Genomic DNA, 27519 nt, shown 5'->3' on the forward strand with positions numbered 1-27519 from the left:
AAAGGCTTAGAGCCAGTCCAACAAGAGTGCTTTATGCAATCTTAAGACTTTTCCAGTAATTCCTTAAAAGCCGTAACAATTTAAATAAAATGCAAAGATAATGTCTAAAGAATCAAGTACTGCTCTTTCATGATATCCCAAATGCTCATGATACTGTTTTAGGATCACTGATAATCAATCCATCAGTGGACTGGAAAGCTATTTTCCTGTTTACATAAATTGATGTATTTTCTCCTTAAGGTTTATTGTACTCCTTCCCCAAAGACACAATGTACGCATCAATACTGCCATTAAATTACTCTTACTGGTAGCAATAAACAGCACAGTGTAATGGGCACCTTTAGCAAACATAATGCCTACTTCTATAGGTCAAACTTTTTTTTTAAATATAATTTGGTATGTCATTTTGATTTTTTTAAATAATTAGCTTTACTCAGGTGTAACTTAGATATAAAATTCACTCTTTTAAGTGTAGAGTTCTGTAACCTTTGATAAATGTATACAGTTGTGCAACTACTCCCACAATCAAGATTTGGAATATTTCCATCACCCCGAAGAGTTCTCCTTCCCTCAGACTCTACCCGCAGGTAACTGTTTTTTATCCCTATAATTTTGTATTCTCTAGAATTTCATAAAAATAAAATCATAAGTAAGTAGTCCTGTGTGTCGTGTCTGCTTTCTTTCACTTGGCACAACGCTTCTGAGATTCATCCATGTTGTTTCGTGTAGCGCTCTTCCCTTCTTACAGTTGAGCAGTATTCCAGTTTTTGGCCATTATAATAAAGTTACTATGAACGTGTGAGTACAGGCATCTGTGTGGCCATATGTTTACATCTTTCTTGGGTAAATCTCTCGGGGTGGGACTGTTGGGTCTTGCAGTAAATGTACATCTAACTTGTAAGAGACTGCCAAACTGCTTCCCTGCTGGCAATGTGTGAGTGGTCGACGTTCCATATCCTTACCAACACTGGGGCTGGTACTGTCAACCTTTTAAATTCTAGCCACTCTAACAGATACACAGTGACATCTCACTGTGGTTTGAATTTGCATTTTCCTAATGATTAAACATCTAGAGCATTTTTACATGTGTTTACTGGCCATTCACACATGCTCTTTGGTGAAGTGTCTAGATTCCCATTTTCTAGGGGCACTGTTTGTATTCTCATTAACTTGTACGTGTTCTTTATATACAATAAAGTCCTGTTATCAGATACAAGTTTTGCAAATATATTTCTTCCCAATCTGTGGTTTCTTTATTTTCTTCAAAAAAGAAAAGTATTTAATTATAATAAAGATCAATTTATCAGTTTTTTTCTTTTGCAGTTCTTGCTTTTTGCATTAAAAAATCTTGGCTAACCCAAAGTCACAAAGATTTTCTATGTTTTCTTTTAGAAGTGGCACAGCTTTATCTCCTACTATTAGGTGCATAATCCGCTTTGAATTGCATACGGTGGGAAGGAGTTCAGAGCATGTTACCTCAAGATATGACACTTCGGCATATTGATTATTTAGAGTTAAAGGCACTGAAGAAATAATATGACCCACCTTTTTTTCCAGGAAATAAAACTCCCATGTGAAAGATGCCCTCCGTGTAGCAGCAGGAAGACATTCTTATCATCAGAGACAGGGAACATGGGGCCAAGACATCTATACAAATAAACTTTGCTACACTAACCCTTATCTTCCCAGTTACTTCTTCACCATTTACTACCACTAGACCAAACTGCTTTCTCTTGTCAATTCTTCACAAATTTGTCTAAAAGGTACAAAAGCTTCCTGCTCTGGTTGTTTGTTTAGATCTTCATTCTCTTGTGCTCCCATGTACATGTAAAAATTTAATAAAATCTGTATGCTTTTCTCCTGTTAATCTATCTGGCTTATGTCAGTTTAATTCTTAGGCTGGGCTGGAGACCCTAAGAAGACAGGAGAATTTTCTCTTCCCCTACAGGTGCAAGGGAAGAGTCAAGTATTTTTTTTCTCTTGCATATGGATATTCAATTGTTCCAGGACCATTTGTTGAAAAGACTATCTTTTCCCCACTGAATTATCTTGGGAGTTCTGGGCAGCCTTTACTTTAGTGTTAATTTACCCCCACTACTAAAGTGTAAACCTTCTGGCTGATGGCAACACAAACTCTTCCCAGACCCGTGTGAGTCTTGTTAACTGTTCAGGCTACAGCTTTCCTCTGGTTCTTTCCCTGGTCTGGTAGAGTTTTACCTAAAACATGTATAGATCAATGTTCTGAAAATTCCTGCAGGAAGGAGGCCAAGTCAATCTTAGGGTTTTCCTATTTGTTTCCTTCCTCTCAGGAATCACAGTCCTGTGCTGCCTGCATTGTCCAACATTAACAAGGTTGTTTCATATATTTTGTCCAGTTTTCTAGTTGTTTTCAACAGAAGAACAATTTCTGTAGCACTTAATTTTTCATGAACACCTGTCACTTTATTTTTAAATAATACAGTACATGGCTAACTCTTAAAGCTTACAGAAAGTTTAGTACTCTTTTAAATTTAATTTCTCTAATATTTTGCTGCTGTCCTTTCTTAAAATCTATGCTTAATTATTCTTAGCTTTCCTTTTTCCCCAGTTTTTCACATGTATGACTTTATAGGAGCTTGTCATATTCTTATACATTAACTTCAAGTATAAGACTGAGTTTCTTTTATTCTTCACAAAATGAGCATTCAAAATCAAATAAATACATAAATCCCACACTGGTAATTAGAAAGAAGAAATTCCAAAGAATTTTAAAAGTTTTTTAATATTAAAAAAAGGAACTTATATGCCCTTTCAGCCTTTAACACAATAGGCTATCCTATTACATTATATTATCATATTACATTATGTCATATATTATGTCATATTATATCAATCACCAAGTATAAACACGTAAAAGACACGTCAAAAGCAACACTGGTTTCCCTGGCCATTTGCTCAGGAACACCTTCCTGGATACTAATTAGACCCACTGTTCCTTGTTCTCGTTTCTCTGGCCATGGACTTCGTACTCCAGCACTCCTAAGGATTAGTGATCCTACTGAAATACCTTTCCTTGGCTTAGTGTCCTTGCTGACACAGTTGGGCTTTGGGAGAGTAGGGTCTCAATCTCTTCTACTCATATTTGATTATTGGTATCACTTGCAATTCTACAAAAATGAACACTTCCCTCATTGGCCCTGAAGAACCTTCTTTACTTTGGCAAACGTGCTAGTCTTATTACCGGAAAAGGGAGATGAAACAGGATAGCACTTCCTACAGCTCAAAGTTAAAAACCAAAACCCAACTAAAAACTAAGCAGAGGACTTGAACTAGACATGTCCAGCAAGCATATGAAAAGATGTTCAGTATCACTAATCATTAGGGAAATGTAAGTCAAAATCACAATGAGCTATCACCTCATAGCCATCAGGATGGTAGAAAAAAGATAGAAAATAATGAGTTGGCAAACTATATGCACTGTTATTGGTGGGAATATAAAATGGTGCAACTGCTATGGAAAACAGCATGGAGTTTCCTCAAACAATTAAAAACAGAATTACCATATAATGCAGAAATTCTGCTTCTGGGTATATATCCAAAAGAATTAAACGCAGGGTCTTGAAGAGATATTTGTATACCCATGTTTATAGCAGCATTGTTCACAAAAGCAAAAAGGTAGAAGCAACCCAAATTAAATGCCCATCAATGATGGATGAGCAAAATGTGGTATATACATACAATGGAATATTATTCTGCCTTAAAAGGGAGTGAAATTTTGGTACATGCTACAACATGTTTCAACATTACGGTAGGTGATATAAGTCAATCACAACAGGACAAATGCTGTATGATTCCACTTACGGGGATAACCAGAGGAGTCAAATTTACAGCAACAGAAAGTAGAATAGTGGTTGCCAGGAACTGGGGTAAGAGGAAAATGGGGAGTTGTTATTTAATAGGTGTAAAGTTTCACTCAGTTTTGTAAGATGACAATGTTCTGGAGATTGGTTGTACAACCAGGTGAACATACTCAACAAAACTGAATTATATCCTTAAAAATGGTTAAGATGGTCTTTTTTAAATGTACTTTACCACAAATAAAATGTGCACGCACACACACAAGGGTATGGCAATTGGAGACTTTGGTTCAGGTCTCCCTAATGCGAGCTATGCACTGTGACATCTGAATTGCCCAAATAGCTTACGTGGATTGTTTGGCATCATGAACAACACACACCTAAAGGGGGATTAAAAGGAGATAAGAGGAATTCCAACCACAAGTATTAAAAAAAGTATTGAACTTTGAAGGAAAATCTAAGAAAGGACATGAGAAGCCATAAACTAAGGTACTATGAAAATTGCATCAGTTGTAAAGAATTTATGAGTCACTCCTATTTGTTATTTTTTTAACCCATGCTATCCTACAGTGATTAGCAGTAAAAAAAAAAAAAAAAAAAAAAAAAAAAAAAAAAAAAAAAAAAAAATTAGAAATCTAAAGAAAGGATTTACAAAAACTTATGTTTTTATTTAATGATAAGTAAGTATGTGGAAAAGATTATGTCCTTCCCCATGGGCAACATGAGTAGATGGCTGCAACTTGGACCATAAAAAGACTAGATGAAGACAGGAGTCCCTGAAGGGCCCACAGGGGTTAGGAGCAATCCTAGAAGCTTACTGACACAAGTATTAGAATCTTTTCAAAAATTTGTTCAAACATCTCATCTGCAAACCTTTCACTGAGGCACCAAGAGCTATTTTCACCTTCAGGGCTGTTTTTGGCGTATGTTTCTGGTTGAGACCATTAAAATGAACCCTGCATCTAAGCTCCATCAGGGAAGCCTCCGTGGGGATTTTCTGATCCTCACATCATGTTGTTCCCAGCAGATACTAATATTTTGGAGTCATATTTGAGCTATAGACCAACTGAATAAAAATCCAAACCTGTCCTTCTGATGAGAGTGCTTACACTCATCCTAGCCTACAGTGATCCTAGCTATGATGAGTGGCTTGCCAGGTACCCTCTTCTCAATGCAGAATAATCGTAATGCCAGAAGAATTGAAAGAAAACTGAAAAAATATTGAGTTCTATCCCTCAGTTCTGGGGTAGGACAGTAGTTTTAAAATAATATGTCATTTTGCATATCTGTACTGCTTTAAAGTGACACCATATAGGTATGAGGTAATGTGCTGCATGACTCTTCTCAAATGAAATTACTAAGTGCATACTTAATTGGGCCCTATTGCTCGGGGGAAAAAAAGAGGAATACTAGTTTCTATATTGCTCTGGAAACAAAAGAACCAGCTTAACATTAGAATCCTTGAAATATAAAATGATTATCTAGATTTAAGCAAGCATTCCTAAAAGCTGTTAAAACTCACACTAATTTACTATTGTGAGTTAAGAAAACATACGACTGATCTATCTACTCTAATTTATGCCTATCCTTGAAAGTTAACAGAATTCCAATTACTAAATAAGACCCTAAGAGACTAATTTGGGATTTCCACCTTAAGAATATAGTTAACAATGAGAGGGGTGTCTGCGTAGTTGGTTAAGTGGTTAAGTGTCTGCCTTCTGCTCAGGTCAGGGGGTCCTAGGATGGAGGCCCCCCCCTTGGGCTGTCAGGCTCCTGCTCAGTGGGGAGTCTGCTTATCCCTCTCCCTCTGCCCCTCCCTCCCCACCCTGGTGTGCAAGAGCAGCTCTCAAATAAAATCTTTTAAAAAAAGACAGACAATACAGTAACAATGGGGAAGTGTTTTCATCTTCACAGGTGAAACTTAAAATTTTTTGTAAGTTTTGTGACAACTGAAATGTGACAATTATACCTATCAACTGAAAAATACTATCAGATAAGGGCAAGCTATTAACACCTTTTCTATAAAGTAAAAGGAAACACACTTTTTTCTCTCCTCTGTGTATGTCTGAAACATTCCAAGTCTCATGCTCATGGTTCCAAGCATGTCAGTACTCGTGCACTCCTTTATACAAAAACAGCTTTTGTTTTGCTGTTACCAGCTGAGTCACATCGTAGAAAGATCCAAGTGTGCCTAACACTGACAAACACTGCTTAAAACTCAGCTTAGATGGGGCCTCTTACTAGTTTAAAAGTTTTTTTTTTTTTTAATCAAACCTACTGCTTAGAAAGACCATATACTGATCTGACCATATTCAACTGAATTTATAGATTAATGGCAGAATTTCAATATATTATAAAAAGACTACACTCCAGTAGGCCAACCTATCTAATAAAAATGTCCTTAATGCTTGTCCCCAGGACAAGGAGGACTCCTGGGAGATGAGACATGCCTACTGAAGTCTTTCTCTGTTACAGTCCCAGGACCTAAAAACAGCTCAGCTTTACTGTCAACATCCAACAGGTAGACAAGGCACGTGGGTTTAGATAAAGGTTTTGTGAAAATGCTTTCTGAGGCTCAAATGAGTTCAGAAAAAAAACAAAAACAAAAACCTGTGCAGTGGTCTGGGTCACCACCATGGAGCTCTGAAACAAGAGGCTTCAGAGAGGCTTCCTTACCACAAGGATTCACCACACTTAGGACAGAAATGATCCATACATTACCTTCAACTGTTCTAGGGCAAAAGATGAACCATCTTGCTGTAAATTTTCAACTATCTGTTCCACAGTATTGGCTGAGAACCAACTAGAAAAAAGGAAACACATGATTTTACCAATCTGCAAGCGATTTCTTCTTTCCAAAATAGAAATGACTCTAAACACAGGTTTTCCCCAAACTCCATTTCAATTATGAAAAATTTTCCAAGCTATTTTACAGGATGGTGAAATAAAACCTTGCTTCTCTGGGTAAGTGTTTGCAGTCTACTTTTATTAATGCAAAATAAAGCCTAAATTTTCTCTTATGCTTTTTTGCATCTATTACCTACAAATAAATATCTTAACTGTGAAAAACTGATGCTTCTAAAATGTGGAGATAGTTATCTTATTTTCCAATAGTTTGTATCCTCCCCTTCTGTTCCTTAAGCCAGTCTATCAATCTCTCAAATCACTGCACAAAAAATCTTTTGCTGATCAGCTTCATAAGACCTTCATAAAAAATGACTCTATGAAGATAAAAGATAATTCAATTATTATTTTCTAGCCTCTTTCCCATCAAAAAAAAAAAAAAAGTTTTGCACTAAATGAATCAACACGATAGATTATTTCAGTATAATGGACTTATTTCTTCCCTGAAAGAGTAGACAAGAAGCTACTTCCAAGAGAAAAAATAAAAGCACTATACTATCTGATCTCAGAATTCAGTGCATTAAACACAATGCAATTACAGTGTTAGCAAATTCAATTTAATATAGTCCTTCCAAAAGAATAGATGTACTGAGACCTCTCTTTAAGTACCTGTTTATTTTGTCCATGTGTTCCTCAAGTATAAAAGACTTGTCTTGATCAATCTTGGACTGTTTAAAAAAGAAAAATCTTGTAATTCACTTGAAGTAACCCAAATCTTCTAAAAATCCTTTAAAATGTCATCCTATTTAATGATACACTTTGTGACAGATTATCACTTTCAGTCAAATTATATCCAACAGCCTCATAAATAGCTACCACATGTTCGAAATTCAGATGGTGTTATTCCAGACTAGCTCTTAAATGTGCCAAAGGCAAAATATGTTCCTTCACTTTTATTTATATATTATTATATATGCTACATTATCATTAAAGTATGGCAATGAATTAAAGATTGTAAAGGACCTGAGACATCATCCAGCCCAAATTTCCATTTGATACAGAAAACTCCTACCACATCCCTGATATCTGTGTAGCACTGACCTCCAGGGAGAGAAAACAGTAGCTTGAGAAGGAACTCCCAGTGCTTGAATAACTATACTTAGGATTTTTTTCAAAAATTCTGGACCGAATAAGTCCTCTCATGTTTATAGGCCTAGTGAATCCTGCTTCCACCTCTTTTCTCACAAAATGCAGTTTTGTGTCCCCTCACAGTCAGGCCCTTGTTACATACAAGTTCCAGTTTATCAAGTGTGGAATGTACACATTAGCTATGGGTATGACTAAATCATAGCAAAGGGCATCAGGGCTGCACATATCCTTGTTTGTTTGGATACAACGCTTTTACTAATAGGACTAAGTCTGAGTTAGTTTGGGGGCAGTTCTATTATGTTGCCTTTTTGTTTTTTTTTTAACCCAGTGTTATTGTAGGCTACATTTTTCCAATGCTGTACTTTATAAATTTGGTACTTTGGACTGAAATACAAAATTTTCACTTATCTCTATTGTGATCCTGTGATTTATTTTTTTTAAAGATTTTATTTATTTTTAATAATATTTTTTATTATGTTAGTCACCATACAGTACATCCCCAGTTTTTGATGTAAAGTTCCATGATTCATTACTTGCGTACAACACCCAGTACACCATGCAACACGTGCCCTCCTTAATACCCATCACCAGCCTAAGATTTATTTATTTGACAGAGAGACAGCCAGCGAGAGAGGGAACACAAGCAGGGGGAGTGGGAGAGGAAGAAGCAGGTTCCCAGCGTAGGAGCCTGATGTGGGGCTCGATCCCAAGACCCCGGGATCACGCCCTGAGCCAAAGGCAGATGCTTAATGACTGAGCCACCCAGGCGCCCCTCTGATTCTGTGATTTAAAATAAGAAATACAGGGGCACCTGGCTGGCTCAGGTGGTAGAGCATGCGACTCTCGATCTTGTAAGTTTGAGCCTCACATTGGGTATAGAGATTATTTAAAAATAAAATCTTAAAAAATAAAATAAAATAATAAATACATATTTGGTCTTTGCCCATGTATTTGTTCTTTGTTCCTGGCTCACAGCTCCCCAAGACTTTGAAATTTCTTTAAGAAGAGTATCTTTTGTTGTATTTGGTCTTTTGTCCTGAAATTAAGGTGAAATGGGCCATTTGTTATTCATAACAAGCCCCTTTCCATCATGGTTATGTTAACAGGGTGACTTCTGGAAAGCTCCTAAGAACGGGGCTGGTCTCCAGGGGAACCAACCAGTTATTAGAAGATTGGAACTTTCAGTCCCACTTTCTAATCAAACCCCATACCAACACTACCACCATTTCTCACCTCCCTCCCTCCACCCCCAGTGAGGAAAAAGGGGTTGGAGATTGAGTTCAATCACCAATGACTAATAACTTAATCAATAGTGACTATGTAATAAAGCTTCCATAAAAATCCAAAAGGATGGAGTCTGGAGAGCTCCAGGTTAATGAACACATGCACGAGTGGGGAGAGTAGTACATCCCAACTTCATTGGGACAGAAGCTCCTGGGCTTGAGACCCTTCCAGACCTTGCCCTGTGTACCCTTTACTGGACTATTCATTCATATCCTTTACCGTATCCTTTATAATAAACCAACAAACACTAAGTGTTTCCGAGTTCTGTGAGAAATTCTAGCAAATTATCAAACCCAAGGAAGGGGTCATGAGAACCCTGATTTGTGGCCAATCAGAAGTACAGGTGACAAGCTAGGACTTGTGACTGGCATCTGAAGTGGGGTCAGTCTTGTGGGACTGAGCTCTTAGGTTGTAGGATCTGATGCTAACTCCAGGTAGACAGTGTCACTACAAAAATGAATTCTAGGACACCCAAGTGGTGTTGCATTGAATTGCTTGATGTGTAGAAAACCCACATATCTGATGTCAGAAGTGTTGTGAATGTGGTAGTAGTGTGAGAATAAAGGAAAACACAGGGAGTGTTTTCCCATACATTTATTACCTTTCCCACTGATACTATTAAACGGGTCACTCTAAACTTGAAGGCTTTTTTTAAATCCATATTCTTTTACCTTTTTTTCTTAGTTTCAAATCAATTTGATCAAAATGCTGTCAATGTTCTCACCCAAATCACTGAGAAAAAACTGAAAAGGCCAAGACGACTTCATCTGTAGACTAATACCCCCATGTTTAGCAGAGCTCTCTAAAGCCCTTCAAGTCCCACCCACGCCAACCCATGCTATATTTCCCCAACACGAGAGACTGCCAAATGCTTTGACAGAACTGGATGAAATCCTCACGTGCTCTGTGTTCATGTTCATTGCACTGAGCGTTCAGGGGTTCGGTCAATCCATTTTCATCTTCTTCAGTTCTGAATAAATTTTTATATTATTTTTCTAAATATTTCCTCCCCTATCTCTTCTCTGTTATGAATTCCTAATAATTAGATGTAGATCTCTTGGAATGATACCTCTAATGTTCCTTTCTCTCCATTTTCCATCTTATTATCCTTTTTGTCCTTGTATAGTTCTCCGCAACCTTCAATTTTAATCTAATCTGTTGTGGGGGTTTTTTCCCTTTTGTTATCACATTTCTTTTTTATTCTTTGACTACTATATTACATCTATTCTTATTTCACAGATGAAATATTTTCCTCTTAACAATTACAGTTTTAACAATTACAGTTTTTCTAAGTTTCCTTTTCCCTGCACTGCTTGAAGTGCCTTTTTTATTTTGACCAATTTGTTTTTATGCTTGCCATAAAAAAATTTTTAGCATGAAGTACTAAAATTAAGTAGCTTTATGTGTAAAGTTGATCACGGTTATAGGCCTGTCAACTGTCTGAGGCATTATAAAATGATTAGGCAAAGACCTGGATGTTTCATTGTTGAGGGGGGAATGTCCTCAAATGTCAATATCTACAGGTTTTTTCCTTTTTCTTCAAATGTACTGCTTAGGACTGGGATGGTACTATTGACTGAATGTTTGTGTCACCCCAAAATTCACATTGAAACTCTAATCCCCAAAGTGATGGTACTTGGAGGTGGGGCCTTTGAGAGGTAATTAGGTCAAGAGGGTGGAGTCCTTATGATGGGATTAGTACCCTTATAAGAAGAGACCTGAGAGAGCTCACTTTGCTGTGTGAAGATATAGAAAGAAGGTGTCTGTCTATCTGTAAACCAGGAACAGGTCCTCACCAAGAATCTAATTGTCTGACACCTGATCTTGGAGTTCCCAGCCTCCAGAACTGTGAAAAATAAATTTCTATTGTTTAAGCCACTCAGCCTATGGTATTTTTGTTACAGGTGCCCAAACTGAGAGGATATTTAATAGTCTGGAAGCTAACTAGGCAAAGAGGCTAGAGGTCTTCCTATTTATATGTTCTGCCTCTTTTTAGTAGAGCACTTCACTTCACCCTCCCCTGCGGTCAGCTAGGTCTATCTGATTTGACCTAAGCAGTAAATTTCTACTCTTCAGCCAAGCCATGAAAGGGTAGCTGGTGCTACAAGAGGGAGACTCCCGGAGGCCTAACTGCTCCTTATAAAAATTTGCAGGGATCCTCTTGTTTTTCTGCCCATCTCCACATCCCAGTCTTCAGGGGACTCTGGTACCTTACAGAGGGTATAGAGCAAGAACTGGCTTGCCTCTTACTGGCTTCCCCTACTGAAGGATAAGATATTTCAGTGCTCTCAAATGTAAAGTAGCTGCCCTTATCCTTCTGTTTTCAAGTTTCCAAAATATTGACATCTCATACCTGCCGCTGTCTCCTCTTCCGTTCTATTTGTCTTTGAGGATTTGTGCCTTTTTTATTCCTTTGTTACAATCTTAGTGGGGTTCTAGAAGGGAGCATGTATTCAACCCGTCATGTTTTACCAGAAGTCATGTACATTTTTATAGATTTTTGGCTCTTAAAAGAAAATTTAAGTTACACAACATAAATCAGGAATTAAAAGTGAACACTGAAATATATTTTATCATTATATTTAGATATGCGCCAGAGTTTCACTTTAGCAGCTCAACAGCGTCAACACTGAACCATCCATTAGAGAAATGTCACGGTGCACTGCAAAATGCCCTTGCAAGGGCCAATCACAAGGCTACACGCTGAAATTCACCAGCAATGAGAAGATAAGCTGTGTTGTTGTGTGGCAAAGAAGTCATCTTCTTGGATGTCTATCCTAACAATTCTGAAGCTCTGATCCTTCCATCAAGCCTTCAAGTTAATAAATCCCAGCATCCTTATATCTACAAACTATAACATTCACCAACTGCTAATTTTTCAATCATTTCCCCTTCCCCATGAATTAAAATCTGAAGTTAGAATACTGATGAGATTACCTTTGCATGGTAAGCATCTAAGACATCTGCAATATTTTCCTTTGAAGGAGATTTTAGGGCTAACAAATCTTCTTCTAACATGCCCAACTAAAAGAGAAAAAAAAAAAGGAAAACAGATTCGAACCCCAATACAAACACGGACTTTTTTTTTTTAAGAAACCTTGTACTCTTTTTAAAAATACGTGTCTTAAAATTATGATGTGCTCTCTTCAGCTGAATCAGTGAAGGAAATTTTCTCTGAAGTTGAATGCACACACATTCCCACACAGCAAATGCTGCTTTACAAGGAATTAGATAAAGATGGAAGAAACTAAAGAGGAGAGAGACATTCATGTTTGTTTCTCTCTATTAAACACTTGAAATGCAGTACTGCAACCAAAGATCTGAATTATAAATTTTATTTCAATTAATTTTCACTAAAATTGCCACATGTGACTAATGGTTACTACAGTCAATGCAGAGCTCTACAATATAGCCACACTTAACTCTCCCATCTATATCCCTCACATACTAGTCTATGCTCAGCCAAATGGGACTTTTTATTGTTCCCAAAACATAGCTAAGCTTTCCTGCCCACTCGCTTGCTCATTACATGTTTCCTCTATCTAGAATGCCTTTTCCTGACAATACTCATCTTATGGCCCAGCTGAACTGCAACCTCTATGAGAAAAATTCCAGTCTTTTAAGTTTTCCCTCCTTTCAATCTATTGAATACTTTCTCTATATTCTTTGTTTACACTTCTCATATTCTACTTTGTCAGATGAGACAGATGGTTATTTATCTTTTATCTTTTGTGCCCACCTCGAGTCTCATCGCCAACATTCATTACTCCTTTCTGTTATCCTGTATAGGCCCTGTGAATGGCAGTCTACACACTGTAGAGATTATTACCGGGCAGGCTGACAAAGGGAATAAGCTGTGGATCAGCACTCTCTCCCATCCTTAACTAAATTCCACCCTAATAAAGGGTGCCCCTCCAGAGTAGATAAGGGAGTCCCACGTTTGCTTCCTGTTACAGCTCAAGGGAAAGATGGGACAGCCACCTACTCCATGTGGCTGTGGATGCCCTTAACGTGGAGAAAGATCTGAAACTTCAAGCAATGTGATAGAAGGTTCTCATACTTTTTTATAACATCCCTTCTCCTATCCCGAACATGCCTCGCTCAAGATCAGATATCCATCTGGAGATCTATGTGCTTCCTCCTGGAAAGCTAAGTTCACCCCATAGTTTCAGAAATGGAACACATTAGCAAGGTCGGTTAGTCGATGTAGTCCAACTGGCTTATGGGCTCAAGGGTAATATAAGCCAGTTCAAGGAGAGTGAGTTCCCAGTTGAGGCAGAATAAATCCCAAATTTCTTGCTCGAAATTCTGAGGCAAAACCACCTTGAACTAGATTTTCTGTTACACTGACCACAAAGAGATTCAACTACTATGGTAGGAACTGCCATCGCCATATAGAGATGGATAAACTAGTGGATAAGAAAGTAAATTCAAGCTAGGATTTAAACCTAACTTGTCTGTCTGTACGTTCTTTGCCACTATGCTATTCTGTGCTAAGAAATTGGCCACAATATTAAAAAAAAAAAAAAAAAGACAAAGCTAAGTAATATGTGTCCCTTGCAAGAGCCTTTAGAAAAGTTTTTAAAACCATATTTTACAAATGTAACTCTTAAATGCACTAGTAGGGAAACTCATAACCAAGAGGACCTTTCAAAAATGTTTTTACAAAATAAAAGCCTATCTTTTTATATATAAATTTAGATTCTTATATATTAGATTTTCTTAAAGTAGGTATTTTTTTAACCGAAGTGTAATTATTCATGAAAAAATATTTACTGAAGGTGCCAGGCAAAACAGTCCTGAATCCAGACATAATTGTCTCCATTTCTCACATGAGGAAACATGATTGGAGAGCTTAATTACCTTCCCAAAGGTCATAAAGCTTTAAACAGTAGCTCCTGGATTCAGACCCATGTCTAACCAAAAGCCTGGGATCTCAAACACTTATAGTGCCTTCCTGTGCAGTATGAGTTATTCCAACTACACCAAATGCAATAATCCAAGTAATTACCTTTTCAGAATCTACAAAATGTGTAGCAATTCCTGCTGCATACACATCTCTTCCTTTCAGCCTGAATCCCGTCAATGCAAGGAAGTAACCAAGTTCTCCTTGAAGTCGTGGCAAGAAATAACCTCCACCCACATCAGGGAACAGTCCTGTAATTAAATAATGATGAGCGATAATAATGATTCAAATTAAAAAGATGAATATAACTCTTTATTTGAGATCATATGGCCATTTCTCTCCAGTATTTGAATCTATACTAAAAATATTACTAAGTACTTTCCAATGCAATCAGTATCACAAAAGACTTGCTATTAAATTGTTCTAACTTGAATATTTTTCAAAATTTTCATGTCTCATTTCTATAGAAGTTGATAAAGTACTTGATGGCATAATTTTGTATATAAGTAGTACTCATTAAATATTACCTAAAATTTCCTTATCACTATTTTTAATAATCTCTGAAACAGTAAAAAATGAAAATGAATCATTGAACACTACATCAAAAACTAATGATGCACTATATGTTGGCTAATTGAATTTAAATAAAAAAAATATTTTCTTTCCAAATGATAAGCAAAGAAAAAATACACATAATCTAAAGCTATATTATGTGAAAATTCATTATTACCATTCAAAAATCATAGTCTATTCTGTTAATCAATTATCTAATATTCAGGGTATTTAAAGTGATGCAATAACCTTTAGTCCTACACCAAGAGTGTTTATACCTAAGAAAATCACTTGCATTTCCTCTTTTCTTGGCCACCTTTTTTTTAAATTCCCTTATTCTCTCTACTGGTAACAACTGAAAATAGCATATATGCAAATTCTTGCCAGTACAGTACTTTTTGGTATTTAAGAGCTCCATAAACAACTGTGACCCTCTAGTTTTATAAACTAGATACCTATTCTAAGATTGCTTCACTTAATGAAATTGAGATAAAAACACAAGCATTCAAAATTCTTTCCAATTCTACTTGACAAAAAGTTCCTAGACTTGAAAGAATTAGCAGCATTCTACTGTAAATATCTCTTGGCACCTCGAACAAGATAGCTCTAAAGTTGAATTCATGACTTCCCCTGACTCCTATCATCTCTCTTCTAGTATCACTTACCTCAAAGAGTACTCAACCATCCAGTCTTGACACCTTCCTCTCAGACCACCAATGACTATGACCTATTGATACCTTCTCCTGAAAGTTCTCCATACAGTAGCCAGAGTGATCTTTTTAATAACACAAATCTTAAAGAGTTTTGCCTTCTACTGCTTAAAACTCTTCCATAACCATTTCCCCTAGATTAAAACCAACACTTTATCAAAGTCTTCAAGGTCCCCAGTCACTTTTTCAAGTACATCTCTTACCACTCATTTACTACATTTCAGCCACTCTGTTCTTTCAGTTCCCCAACATTCTACACTCTACATGCCTTCTACATTATATATTACCTGCCCCACAGCCTCAGCAGCACTCTGCCCAACTGAAAACACAGTCTGTTCTGAAATACGTTCCTCTGTTCCAGGGTACTACATTCTCTCTTTTTGCCCCTGTCTCAATGGCTGCTTCTTTCCATTCCCCCTTGCTGCGTCTACTTCCTTCACCTGACCCCTACATGCTGCTGTGCCTAGGCTTGATCTTAGGCTATCCCTAGACCCACATTTCCTTAGCACTTATGGCTCTAGATAACATTTATATACTGATAAATCCCTGTTATGGACTGAATTGTGTCCCCCACAAAAGTTTTCACTTTATGAAAAACTTTATGCTAATAAATTGGACAAATTTCTTAAAAGATCCACCCTACCAAAGTCTGTGCAAGAAACAGATAATTTGAATAGTCCTACATATTTAAAAACTTTGAATTTGTAGTTGAAAACCTTCCCCCAAAGAAAACCTGAGGTCTAGACGGCTTCATTGATGAATTCTACCAAACACAGAAAAAGATTATACCAATTATACAGAAACTTCTCCAGAAAATGAGGCCAGCATTACTCCCATACCAGAAGCAAGGACATTACAAGAAAGCCACAGACCAATGTCTTTCATGAACACAGATGCAAAAATTCCAAACAAAATTTTAGTATATCAAACTTAACAACATATAAAAAGTATAACACCTCATACTAGAGTGAGATTCATCCTAATAATGCAAGGCTAGTTTAATGTTGAAAAATCAATCAAAACAATTCATCATTAACAAATTGAAAAAGAAAAACCAATAATCACCTCAACTGATGCAGAAAAAGTTTTGGCTTTTTAGATTCAAAATCCATTCCTAATAAAAACCCTCAGCAATTTAGGAATAGAAGAAAATATCATCCTGATAAAGGGCACCTATGAAAAACTTATACCTAACCACCCACTTTATTGAAGGACTGAATGTTTTCCCTAAGATCGAGAATGAGGCAAGAAGGCCCACACTCAGCACCTCTATTCAACATTGTATTGGGGGTTCTACCCAGTGTAATAAGGCAAGAAAAATAAAGAGTATCCATATTGTAAAGGAAAATGTAAAAGTGACTTTATTTGTAAATGATGTAATTATTTATACAAAAAAAATCTGATACAATCTACAAAAAAATCTACTAGAGCTAATAAATGAGTTTAGGAAGTTTGCAGGACACAAAGTCAATACGGAATCAACTGTACTTCAGGTGGCAGTCCAAGATGGTGGCTTAGGAAGACCCTGAATTCATCTTCTTCCACAAAGACACCAGATCTACATCTACATATCGAGCAATTCCTGTTAAAAAAGAACTGAGAACCAAGTGAACAGCTTCTGGACAAAAAATGATAGAAGGAACCACATATACAACAGCAGGAGAGACAGAGATACAGGCAGTAAGACAGGAACACCACTCCCAATGTGATGCACAGTAAGGAGGGATATCACTGAGGGGCCCCTGCACAGACTCACCCACCCTGAGCACAGTGGGAAAAAATCAAAACAAAACAAACACAGCTGTTTAAAGAGCAATTAGAATGTAAGTGAAGAAAATCCACTTACTAACCTTACAGCATCCACCAAATAGGAAGGGCGCTGCTGGAACTCTCTGGGGTCAGAAGTGCCAACAAGCACCACATTTTACATTCCACCCCCCGCCCCCACCCAATCCACTTTCACAGTGCAGACGGGAGCAAGGTTCAGGCACTCTAGTCAACCTACTAGACCTACCTAAGCAAGTCCCAGATCCCTAGCCCACACAAATTGTGCCTGTCCACTAAAGGTGCCTACCCCAGTCCCAGCCGTCCTGTTAAGGTAACCCCAGAGAGCAGCATACTCCTGGCCCATCCCTGCTCCAGCTGCAACCAGCCAAAGCTGCCAAGCACACCAGTCTACAGGGAGGAAGCTCCCGCTCAAGGCCACTCCTTCCAGACTAGGAGAGGTATGTAGCTGTTCTAACTCACAGAAACAAACACAGAAAGTCAAACGAAATGAGGAGACAGAGGAACACATTCCAAACAAAAGAAGATAAAACCCTGGGAGTGGGGGGAACCTTAATGGAACAGAGATAAGTAATTTATCAGATAAACCACCTGATAAAGAGTTCAAAGTCATAGTCATAAAGATGCTCACTGCACTTAAGAATGAAGGAACTTCAACAAAGAGAAAATATAAGAACCAGAGCTGAAAGACAACTGAAATGATACAGAAGGACAAATCAGCATTTGAGAGACAGAACAGTAGAAATTACCTAATCAGAACAGCAAAAAGAAAAAAGAATTTTTAAAAATGAGGGTAGCTTTAGAGATCTCTAGGAAAACATCAAGTGTACATATATTCACATTACAGGGGCCCTAGGAGAAGAGAGAGAAAGGGGCAGAAAACTTATTAGAAGAAATAATGGCTGACAACTTCCCTAATCCAGGGAAGGAAACAGACATTGTTCAGGTCCAAGAATCAAAGAAAGTACCAAACAAGATGAACCCAAAGAGACCCACACCAAGACATAATAATTAAAAGTAGTGAAACTTAAAAATAAAGAATCTTAAAGGCAGCAAAAGAAAAATAGTCACATAAGAGGGAAACTCCATAAGACAATCAGCTGATTTTTTCCCAAAAAACTTTACAGGCCAAAAGAGAGTGGCAGGATATATTCAAAGCGTTGAAAAGAAAAACTTACAACTAAGAATACTTTATCCAGCAAGGCTATCATTCAGAATTGAAGGGGAGATAGAATTGAAGGAGTTCATCACCACTAAACTGGCTTTACAAGAAATGTTAAAGGGTCTTTTTTTTTTTTTTTTTAAAGATTTTATTTATTTATTTTTTATTTATTTATTTATTTGAGGGAGAGCAAAGGTGAGAGAGATCACAGAGGAAGAGGGAGAGGGAGAAACAGACTCACTGCTGAATGGAAAGCCTGATGCAGGGCTTGATCCCAGGACCCTGAAATCATGACCTGAGCCAAAGGCAGATGCTTAACTGATTGAGTTACCCAGGCTCCCCAAGGGTCTTCTTTAACAGAAAAAAGAAGGCCATAACTACAAATAAGAAAACATATGAAAGAAAAAAAAATCTCACTGATAAAGGCAAATACATAGTAAAGTAAAATATAGTAAAAGTAAATATATAGTAAAAAAATATATATATATATCAACCATTTAAAAAGCTAATATGAAAATTAAAAGACAAAAATAGTAAAATCAACTGTAACTACAATAAGTAGTCAAGGGATACATAAAATAAAAAGATGTAAAATATGACATCAAAAGGAGGGGGAGGAGTAAAAATGTAGGGCTTTTAGAATGTGTTTGAACTTAAGCAACTTTCAACTTAAAATAGACTGATATATTGATATATATATATCAATATATGTATGTATATATATCAGATCTCATATATGATATATGATATATATATATAAATATAAATATATAAAAGACATATATATATATCTATACACACACACACACACACACACACAGATTGATACATGTGAACCTCATGGTAACCACAAACCAAAATCCATAATAGATATACAAAAAAATGAAGAGAAAGAAACCCAAACATAATACTAAAGAAAACCGTCCAAGGGAATACACCAGTAAGAAAGGAACAGAGAAGAATTACAAAACAACCAGAAAACAACAAAATGACAATAAGTACATACCTATTAATAATTACTTTTAATGTAAATGTACTAAATGCTACAGCCAAAAGATATAGGTGGCTGAAGGGATTAAAAAAAAATGTCCCATCTATGCTGCCCACAAGAGACTCACTTCAGATCTAAAGGCACACACAGACCTAAAATGATATTCCATGCAAATGGAAAAGAGAAAGCTGGTTAGTGATACTCATGTAAGACAAAACCAACTTTAAAATTGTAACAAAAGACAAAGAAAAACATTACATGATGATAAAGAGGTCAATCCAAGAAGAGGATATAACATTTATAAATATTTATGCACCTAACACAGAATCCTCTAAATATATAAAGTAAATATTAACAGACAAAAAGGGAGTAATCCAGTAATACAATAATAAAAGGGAACATTAATACCCCACTCACATCAATGGACAGATCACACAGAAAATCAACATGTTAGACCATATGGACTTAGTAGATATAAACAGAACATTACTTTAAAAATGCACATGGAATATTTTTCATGATAGATCACAAGTTAGGCCATAAAACAAGTCTCAATAAATTCAAGGCAACTACAATTATATCAAGCCTTAACTGTATGAAACTGGAAATTAATTACAAGAAGGAAACTGGAAAAAAACCCACAAACACATGAAGACTAAGTAACATGTTACTAAATAACCAATGGGTTAAATAAAATAGGAATAAAAAGGAAACACAAAATCTATGGGATGCAGCAAAAGCAGTACTAAGAGGGATATTCATAGGGAAATACCCACCTCAAAAAAACAAGAAAAAATTCCCCAAATAAACAGTCTAACTTTATATCTAAAGGAATTAGATTGAAAAAAAAATAAAGGCTAAAATTTGCAGAAGAAAAGATCAGAGAAGAAATAAATGGACTAAAAAAAAAAAAATCAATGAAACTAAAATCTGACCCCTTGAACAAACTAAATCGATAAACCCACAGCCACACTCATAAAGAAAAAGAGCCCAAATAAATAAAATCAGAAATGAAAGAAGTTACAACTGACATCACAGAAATAAAGATTACTGTGTACACATAACAGATTACTACGAACAATTATCATATGCCAACAAATTGGAAAACCTAGAAGAAATAAATTCCTAGAAACACACAACCCTCCAAGACTAATCTCAAAGAAAATCTAAATAGACCAATTACAAGAATGAAACTCATTCAGCATTTTAAAACTCCCCCAAAACAAGAGTCCAGGACCAGAAGCCCTCACAGGTGAATTCTACCAAACATTTAAAGAAAAGTGAATACTTAACCTTCTCAAATTATTACAAAAAATAGAAGAGGAAAAATGCTTCCAAACTCATTTTATGAGGCTAGCATTACCTTGATATTGAAACTAAAGACGCCACTGAAACAAACAAAAATTACATACCACTATCCCTGATGAATATAGATGCAAAAATCCTTAACAAAGTATTAGCAAACCAATTCAACAATACAGTAAAAGAATCATACACCACAATCAAGTGGGATTTATTCCAGAAATGCAAGGACTTTAACATCCACCTATCAGGGGGCCTGGATGACTCAGTCAGTTAAGCATCTGCCTTCAGCTAGGGTCATGATCCCAGGGTCCTGGGATAGAGCCCCGTGTTGGACTCTCTGATTGTGAGGAGCCTGCTTCTCCCTCTCCTCCCCATTTGTGCTCTCTCTCTCGCTATCTCTCTCTCTCTGAAATAAATTTTAAAAATCTTTTTTAAAAATCCACATATCAATCAATACATAGCACTGTATTGATTGTATATGTAACACAAAGGATAAAATATGAAAATCATTTGATAAAATTCAACATCCATTTATGATAAAAAAAAAAAAAACCACCTCTCAACAAAGTGGGTATAGAAGGAATGTACAATGTATGGCCCCAATGTAATAAAGGCCATGTATTACAAATCCACAGCTAACATCATATTCAATGGTGAAAAGCTGAAACTGTTTCCTCTAAAATCAGGAACAAGACAAGGATGTCCACTCTTGATGCTTTTAGTCAACATTGTACTGGAAGTCCTATCCATGGCAATCGGCAAGAAAACAAAATAAAAGGCATCTGAATTGGAAAGGAAGAAATAAAACTGTCATCATTTGCAGATAACATGATACTATACAGAAAACCGTGAAGAGTCCACCAAAAAACTGTTAGAATAAGTGAATTCAATGAAGTCCCAGGATACAAAATTAATACACAGAAATCAGTTGTGTTTCTAAACCCTAATAAATGAGCTATCAGAAAGAGAAATTAAGAAGTCAATCCAAAAAAGAAATCCATTTACAACTGCATAAGAAAATAAATAAAATACCTAGGAGTAAATCTAACCAAGGAGGTAAAAGACTCTGAAAACTGCACAGCACTGATGAGAAAAACTGAAGACAGCACAAATAAACAGAAAGACATTCCATGCTCATGGACTGGAAGAATTAATATTGTTAAAATGTCCATACTACCAAAAGCAACATACAGATCCAAAGTGATCCCTATCAAAATTCTAGTATATTTTCACAGAATTAGAATAATCCTAAAATACCAAAGGAACCACAAGAGACCCCAATAGCCAGCATAGCCTTGATAAAGAAGAACAAAGCTAGAGGCATAATGCTCCTTGATTTCAAACTGTACTACAAAACTATACAAATTAAAACAGTATGGAACTGACACAACAACAGACACATAGATCAATGGAATAGAGACCTCAGAAATAAAACCACATGTATATGGTCAATTTATCTACGGCAATGGAGGGAAAAATACAGTCGGGAAAAGATAGTCTCTTCAATAAGTGGTATTAGGAAAACTGGACAGCAGCTCACAAAAGAATGAAACAGGACCACTTTCTTACACCATACACAAAAGTAAACTCAAAATGGATTAAGGACCTAAATGTGAGACCTGAAACCATAAAAATCCTAAAAGAGAGCACAGGCAGCAATTTCTCTGACATCAGCCATAATAACATCATTCTATATATCTCCTGAGGCAGGGAAAATAAAAGCAAAAATAAACTACTGGGACTACATCAAAATAAAAAGCTTCTGCACAGTGAAGGAAACAATCAATAAAACTAAAAGAGAACCTACTGAATGGGAGAAGATATTTAAATAATCAACAAAAGTAATAGGCAACCTATTGAATGAGAGAGGATATTTGCAAATGACATATCTGATAAGGGATTAGTATCTAAAATATATGAAGAACTTATACAACTCAACACCCCAAAAAACAATTGAATTAAAAACGGGAAGACATGAATAGACATTTCTCCAAAGAAGACATCCAGATGGCCAACAGACACATTAGATACTCAACATTACTCATCATCAAGGAAACAAATCAAAACTACAGTGAGATATTACCTCACACCTATCAGAATGGCTAAAATCAAAAATACAAGAAATAAGTGTTGGCAAGGATGTGGAGAAAAAGGAATCCTTTTGCACTGTTGCTGGAAATGCAAACTGGTACAGCCACTGTGGAAAACAGCATGGAGTTTCCTCAAAAAGTTAAAAATAGAATTATCCTACAATCCAGTATTTGTACTACTGGGTATGTACCCCCCAAAATACAAAAACACTAATTCGATGGGATATATGCACCCCTATGTTTACAGCAGCATTATTTACAATAGCCAAATTGTGGAAGCAGTCCAAGTGTCCACTGATAGATAAATGGGTAAAGAGATCTCTCTTTCTCTCTCTCTCTCTCTCTCTCACACACACACACACAGCAATATTATTCAGCCACAAAAAAAAGAATGAAATCTTGCCATATGCAATGACATGGATGGAGCTAGAGAGTATAATGCTTAGAAAAATAAGTCAGTCACAGAAAGACAAATACCATATGATTTCACTCATATGTAGAATTTAAGAAACAAATGGGCAAAGGAAAAAAGAGAGATAAACCAAGAAGCAAACTTTTAACTACAGACAACAAACTGGTGGTTATCAGAGAGGAGGTGGATAGGGGGATGGGTGAAATAACTGATGGGTATTAAGGAGGATACTTGTGCTGAGTACTGAAGTACTGGGTGATGTATGGAAGTGATAAATCAATATATTGTACACCTGAAACTAATATAACATTGTATGTTAACTATACCAGAATATAAAAACTTCATTTAAAAAATAAAATAAAATTTTAAAAGAAAACCACAATGAGATATCACCACACACCTGTCAGATTGTCTATCATCAAAAAGCCAAAAACCAGTGTTGGTAAGGATGCAGAAAAAAAGGGAACCCTCATGTACTGCTGGTGGAAATATAAATTGGGACAGCCACTGTGGAAAGTTAAGGGGGTTCCTCAAAAAATTAAAAATAGAACTACCACATAATCCACCTATTCCACTTCCGGGTATGTATCTGAAAAAATATAAAAATACCATATGCACCCCTATGTTCACTGCAACATTATTTACAATAGCCAAGATATGGAAGCAACCGAAGTGTCCATCAATAGATGAATGGATAAAAAAGATGTGGTAGACATACATATACGATGGAATATTACTTTCGCCACAAAAAAGGAATGAAATTTTGGCATTTGTAACAGTATCGATAGACGTAGGCGTATTACGCTAAGTGAAATAAATCAGAGAAGGACAAATACCGTATGATTTCACAATCCTAATCAAAATCCTAGAAGGTTTTCTAGTTGAAATTGACAAACTGACTCTAAAATTCATATAGAAATACAAAGGATTTTATAGCCAAAACAACTTGGGGAAAACAACAAAATGGGAGGATTATCGCTACATTGATTTCTACTACAAAGCAACAGTAATCAAGACTAGTGTTGGCACCAATATAACACATATAAAAGTACAAAAGCCATCAGTGGAGAAACAACAGCTTTTTCAAAATGTAGTGTGTGAACGACTATATCTTCATGTGCAAAATAATAAAATTTGATCCATACCTTTGATCCATATTTCACACCACGTACAAAAATTTCAAAATGGGGGCACCTGGGTGGCTCAGTCGGGTAAGTGTCCAACTATTGACTTCAGCTCAGGTCATGATCTCAGTCATGAGACCAAGCAGAGAGTATTGAGCCTGCTTGGGATTCTCTCCCTCTGCCACTTCCCACCCAACTCAGGCACACTCTCTCTCTCTCCATAAAAAAAAAAAAAAAAAAAAAAAAAAAATTCAAAATGGATCATAGATCTCAAAATAAGACTATTTTCTCCTAATAATCTTTTATCTAAAATTAACGACCAGTGTGTTAGTGTTGCCAGTTAAATATTCTTTTCTTTTGTGTTTTCAGATACAATTACTGAGCTAATATAACTTTGAGGTATCTTCCTTTCTTAAGAATTCTTCCACTGCTGAGGCGCCTGGGTGGCACAGCGGTTAAGCATTTGCCTTCGGCTCAGGGCGTGATCTCGGCGTTCTGGGATCGAGCCCCACATCAGGCTCCTCCGCTATGAGCCTGCTTCTTCCTCTCCCACTCCCCCTGCTTGTGTTCCCTCTCTCGCTGGCTGTCTCTCTCTCTGTCGAATAAATAAATAAAATCTTAAAAAAAAAAAAAAAAAAGAATTCTTCCACTGCTATATCTCAGTAAGATTCCATCAATTCCTTTAACAACAGTGTAATCTGAAATGCATCCAAAGATAATTCTAAAAGTGATGATGAAAAATTGGGGGTTTTTACCTATTGCTGTTTCTGGCATCGCAAAAAGAGACTTTTCTGTGGCCACTCGGAATTGCCCATGAACTGAGAGACCAACTCCCTAGGAAAATAAGGCAAAAAGTTGTTTAAAAATACTGTAAAAAAAAATATAAACAAACTCATATACACACAAACATTTTAAACCAAGTAAATTATTTTTACGGAATTTCTTTTAGGAGCTACACTGGAGAAAAACACTAAAACACATAATTTCAGGAATACTGGACAAAAAAATATATGGGTATCCCTGGTACCTGCAATAGGCTTGTTTTAGCTGTTTTCAATCAGTATTTTGTGTTATGTTTAATGTACTCTTCCCCATTCCCTCTCATTTTCAAATCCAGTATAGCGTTATAGACTAGTGACTGTTCCCAGAATGACTGCGTGTTGTCATCAGTGGAACCAGTCATCAAAAGAGCACAACCAAGCCATTCTAGCTAATTTCAGTACTTTGAACAGTATCTTAACACATTTATTCACATATTTCATCATTTATTACATAGTTCATAACATTAGTAACATCATTTTTCTTAGATACAACATTTAACAGGGCCTACTGTACACCTCTTAAAAACTGATTACTAAACATAAGTTTTAGAAAATAAGATTTGGCTGAAAGTCTCTATCTCTAATTTGTTGAATGTCACTGAAAAGGGAAAACTTAACAGTAATCTTTGAATAAAGATATTTGAAAAAACATAGTTTGAATAAAACGAAATAAGAGGTATACATGTGATGACAAAGTATCCAGCTAACACCAGTGCTCACACTATAACATGCATTTCCTATGTTATGTTCTTTTCACATTATTCAGAACTTCTGTTAGACTGTTTTTGTTCTCATTCTTGATCCTTTTTAACCAGTGTATTCTATCTTTGTCAGCATAGTATTAAATGAGTTAAAACAAAGTATTCAGAGCAATACCAGGCACTTCAGAGTTCTGTAAGCATTAACTAAATAGAAAGGGCCTCATTTCTATCTGGTTCTTCTAATCTTTCACTACAATTTCTTCAACTCTTTCAAGTGTTTTCATACTCAGTTCAGCCATTTAAAAGTTCTTGAAACTTTTCCCACGTTGGGTGTAGAGATTACTTAAAATAGTGTAGAGATTACTTAAAATATAAAATCTTAAAAAATAAAAAAGGAAAAGAAAAAGAAAAAGTATGGGGGTGGGGAGGCCTGGTTCAGTCAGTGGAGCGTGTGACTCTTGATCTTGGGGCTGTGGGTTCAAGTCCCACGTTGGGTGTAGAGACCACTTAAAAATAAAATCTTTAAGAAGAATAGCAAAATAAAAGTTCTTGAAACTTTAAAACCCACTTAAGAAACACTAAAACACACATGCAATTTCTTATAAATTTTACATACTATATGCTAAGCTTAAGTTTTAGAAGACCATGTAAATAAACATGAAAGTGAATAAAATTCTTCAGCCACTACCTGCATCTTCTGGTGTCAACACTTATAAGTTAAATCCACAATGTCTGATATTCTTCATACAGGCAAATATCATGTTATAGGTATTCTATTATGACACAGTCAACTGACAATACTGACCCAAATTTGACTGTATATACTTTAAGATTATGAAATCTTACAAATTTTAAATAAGAGTTACTTGTTTTAGTATTAACTTATTACATTATTTTAGAGGTCCTTGATTCATATTCTCTCCACTTTTAGTTTATCACATCGTAGCTGAAACTTATTAATGTTCAGGAATGTCTTGCTAAGAACTTAAGAGTTGGACTGGATTCCCAGTTTTCCAACTTTGTTCCTTTGAGTCCTAGGGCTCAGAACTGCCTCCATGGGGATGCACAGTAGGTAAATCACCAGGTTTCATGGACAGACCCTGCTTCAAACCATACTCCTCTGGTCATTGTCTCCTATCTCTTTTAATTAACTCTGATTCGACAAACAGCAATGTCTATATCCCCCTTTACTTAATATTTATGTATAAAGGTAAAATCTGACCACTGACCACAACCCCAATCCTAGTTTCCTCCCTCTTTCCAGAGAAAGAGTTACTATTAATTTGGTATGTAACCCTCCAGATTTTACCTTATGTATCTCTAATACATATTTGAACAAACGTGGATATTTATCTGAGAGACACACACACACACACACACACACACACACACACACTTCAAACTCTATTCATGGCATGCAGGGCTCTACATAGTATGGCCCAGTGTACCTCTGACTACATCTCCCACTATTCTTTTTTTTTTTTTTTTAAAGATTTTATTTATTTATTCGACAGAGATAGAGACAGCCAGCGAGAGAGGGAACACAAGCAGGGGGAGTGGGAGAGGAAAAAGCAGGCTCATAGCGGAGGAGCCTGATGTGGGGCTCGATCCCATAATGCCGGGATCATGCCCTGAGCCGAAGGCAGACGCTTAACCGCTGTGCCACCCAGGCGCCCCACATCTCCCACTATTCTTGCACACTTATTTCACCAACCACAGGGCCTTCATGCTGTTCCTCCAAAATTCCAAGCCTTTACAATTTCAATTAATCATATAATTTTAAAGAGAGAAAGACATACTAGAGAAGGCCTATCTGTCTGTCCCATCACTGCCCTTTCTCTACCCAA

The 27519-nt window shown here is 36.4% G+C and overlaps 1 protein-coding gene across 4 annotated transcripts in view; it reads right to left on the minus strand.

Moving 5' to 3' along the window:
* The window catches only part of HIBCH (3-hydroxyisobutyryl-CoA hydrolase), a 126717-nt gene that overhangs the window by 37577 nt on the left and 61621 nt on the right, over positions 1-27519 (minus strand). For all 4 annotated transcript variants that reach the window (XM_057303592.1, XM_057303587.1, XM_057303579.1 and 1 more), the window contains exons 7-11: positions 24906-24984; positions 14125-14270; positions 12051-12137; positions 7350-7408; positions 6558-6639 (exon numbers count right to left, since the gene is read on the minus strand). In XM_057303592.1, coding sequence (XP_057159575.1) covers positions 6558-6639; positions 7350-7408; positions 12051-12137; positions 14125-14270; positions 24906-24984 — 453 coding nt within the window. The remainder of the gene's footprint in view (positions 1-6557; positions 6640-7349; positions 7409-12050; positions 12138-14124; positions 14271-24905; positions 24985-27519) is intronic.

The sequence above is a fragment of the Ursus arctos genome, unplaced genomic scaffold (assembly GCF_023065955.2).
Source record: "Ursus arctos isolate Adak ecotype North America unplaced genomic scaffold, UrsArc2.0 scaffold_1, whole genome shotgun sequence".
Lineage (NCBI taxonomy): Eukaryota > Metazoa > Chordata > Mammalia > Carnivora > Ursidae > Ursus > Ursus arctos.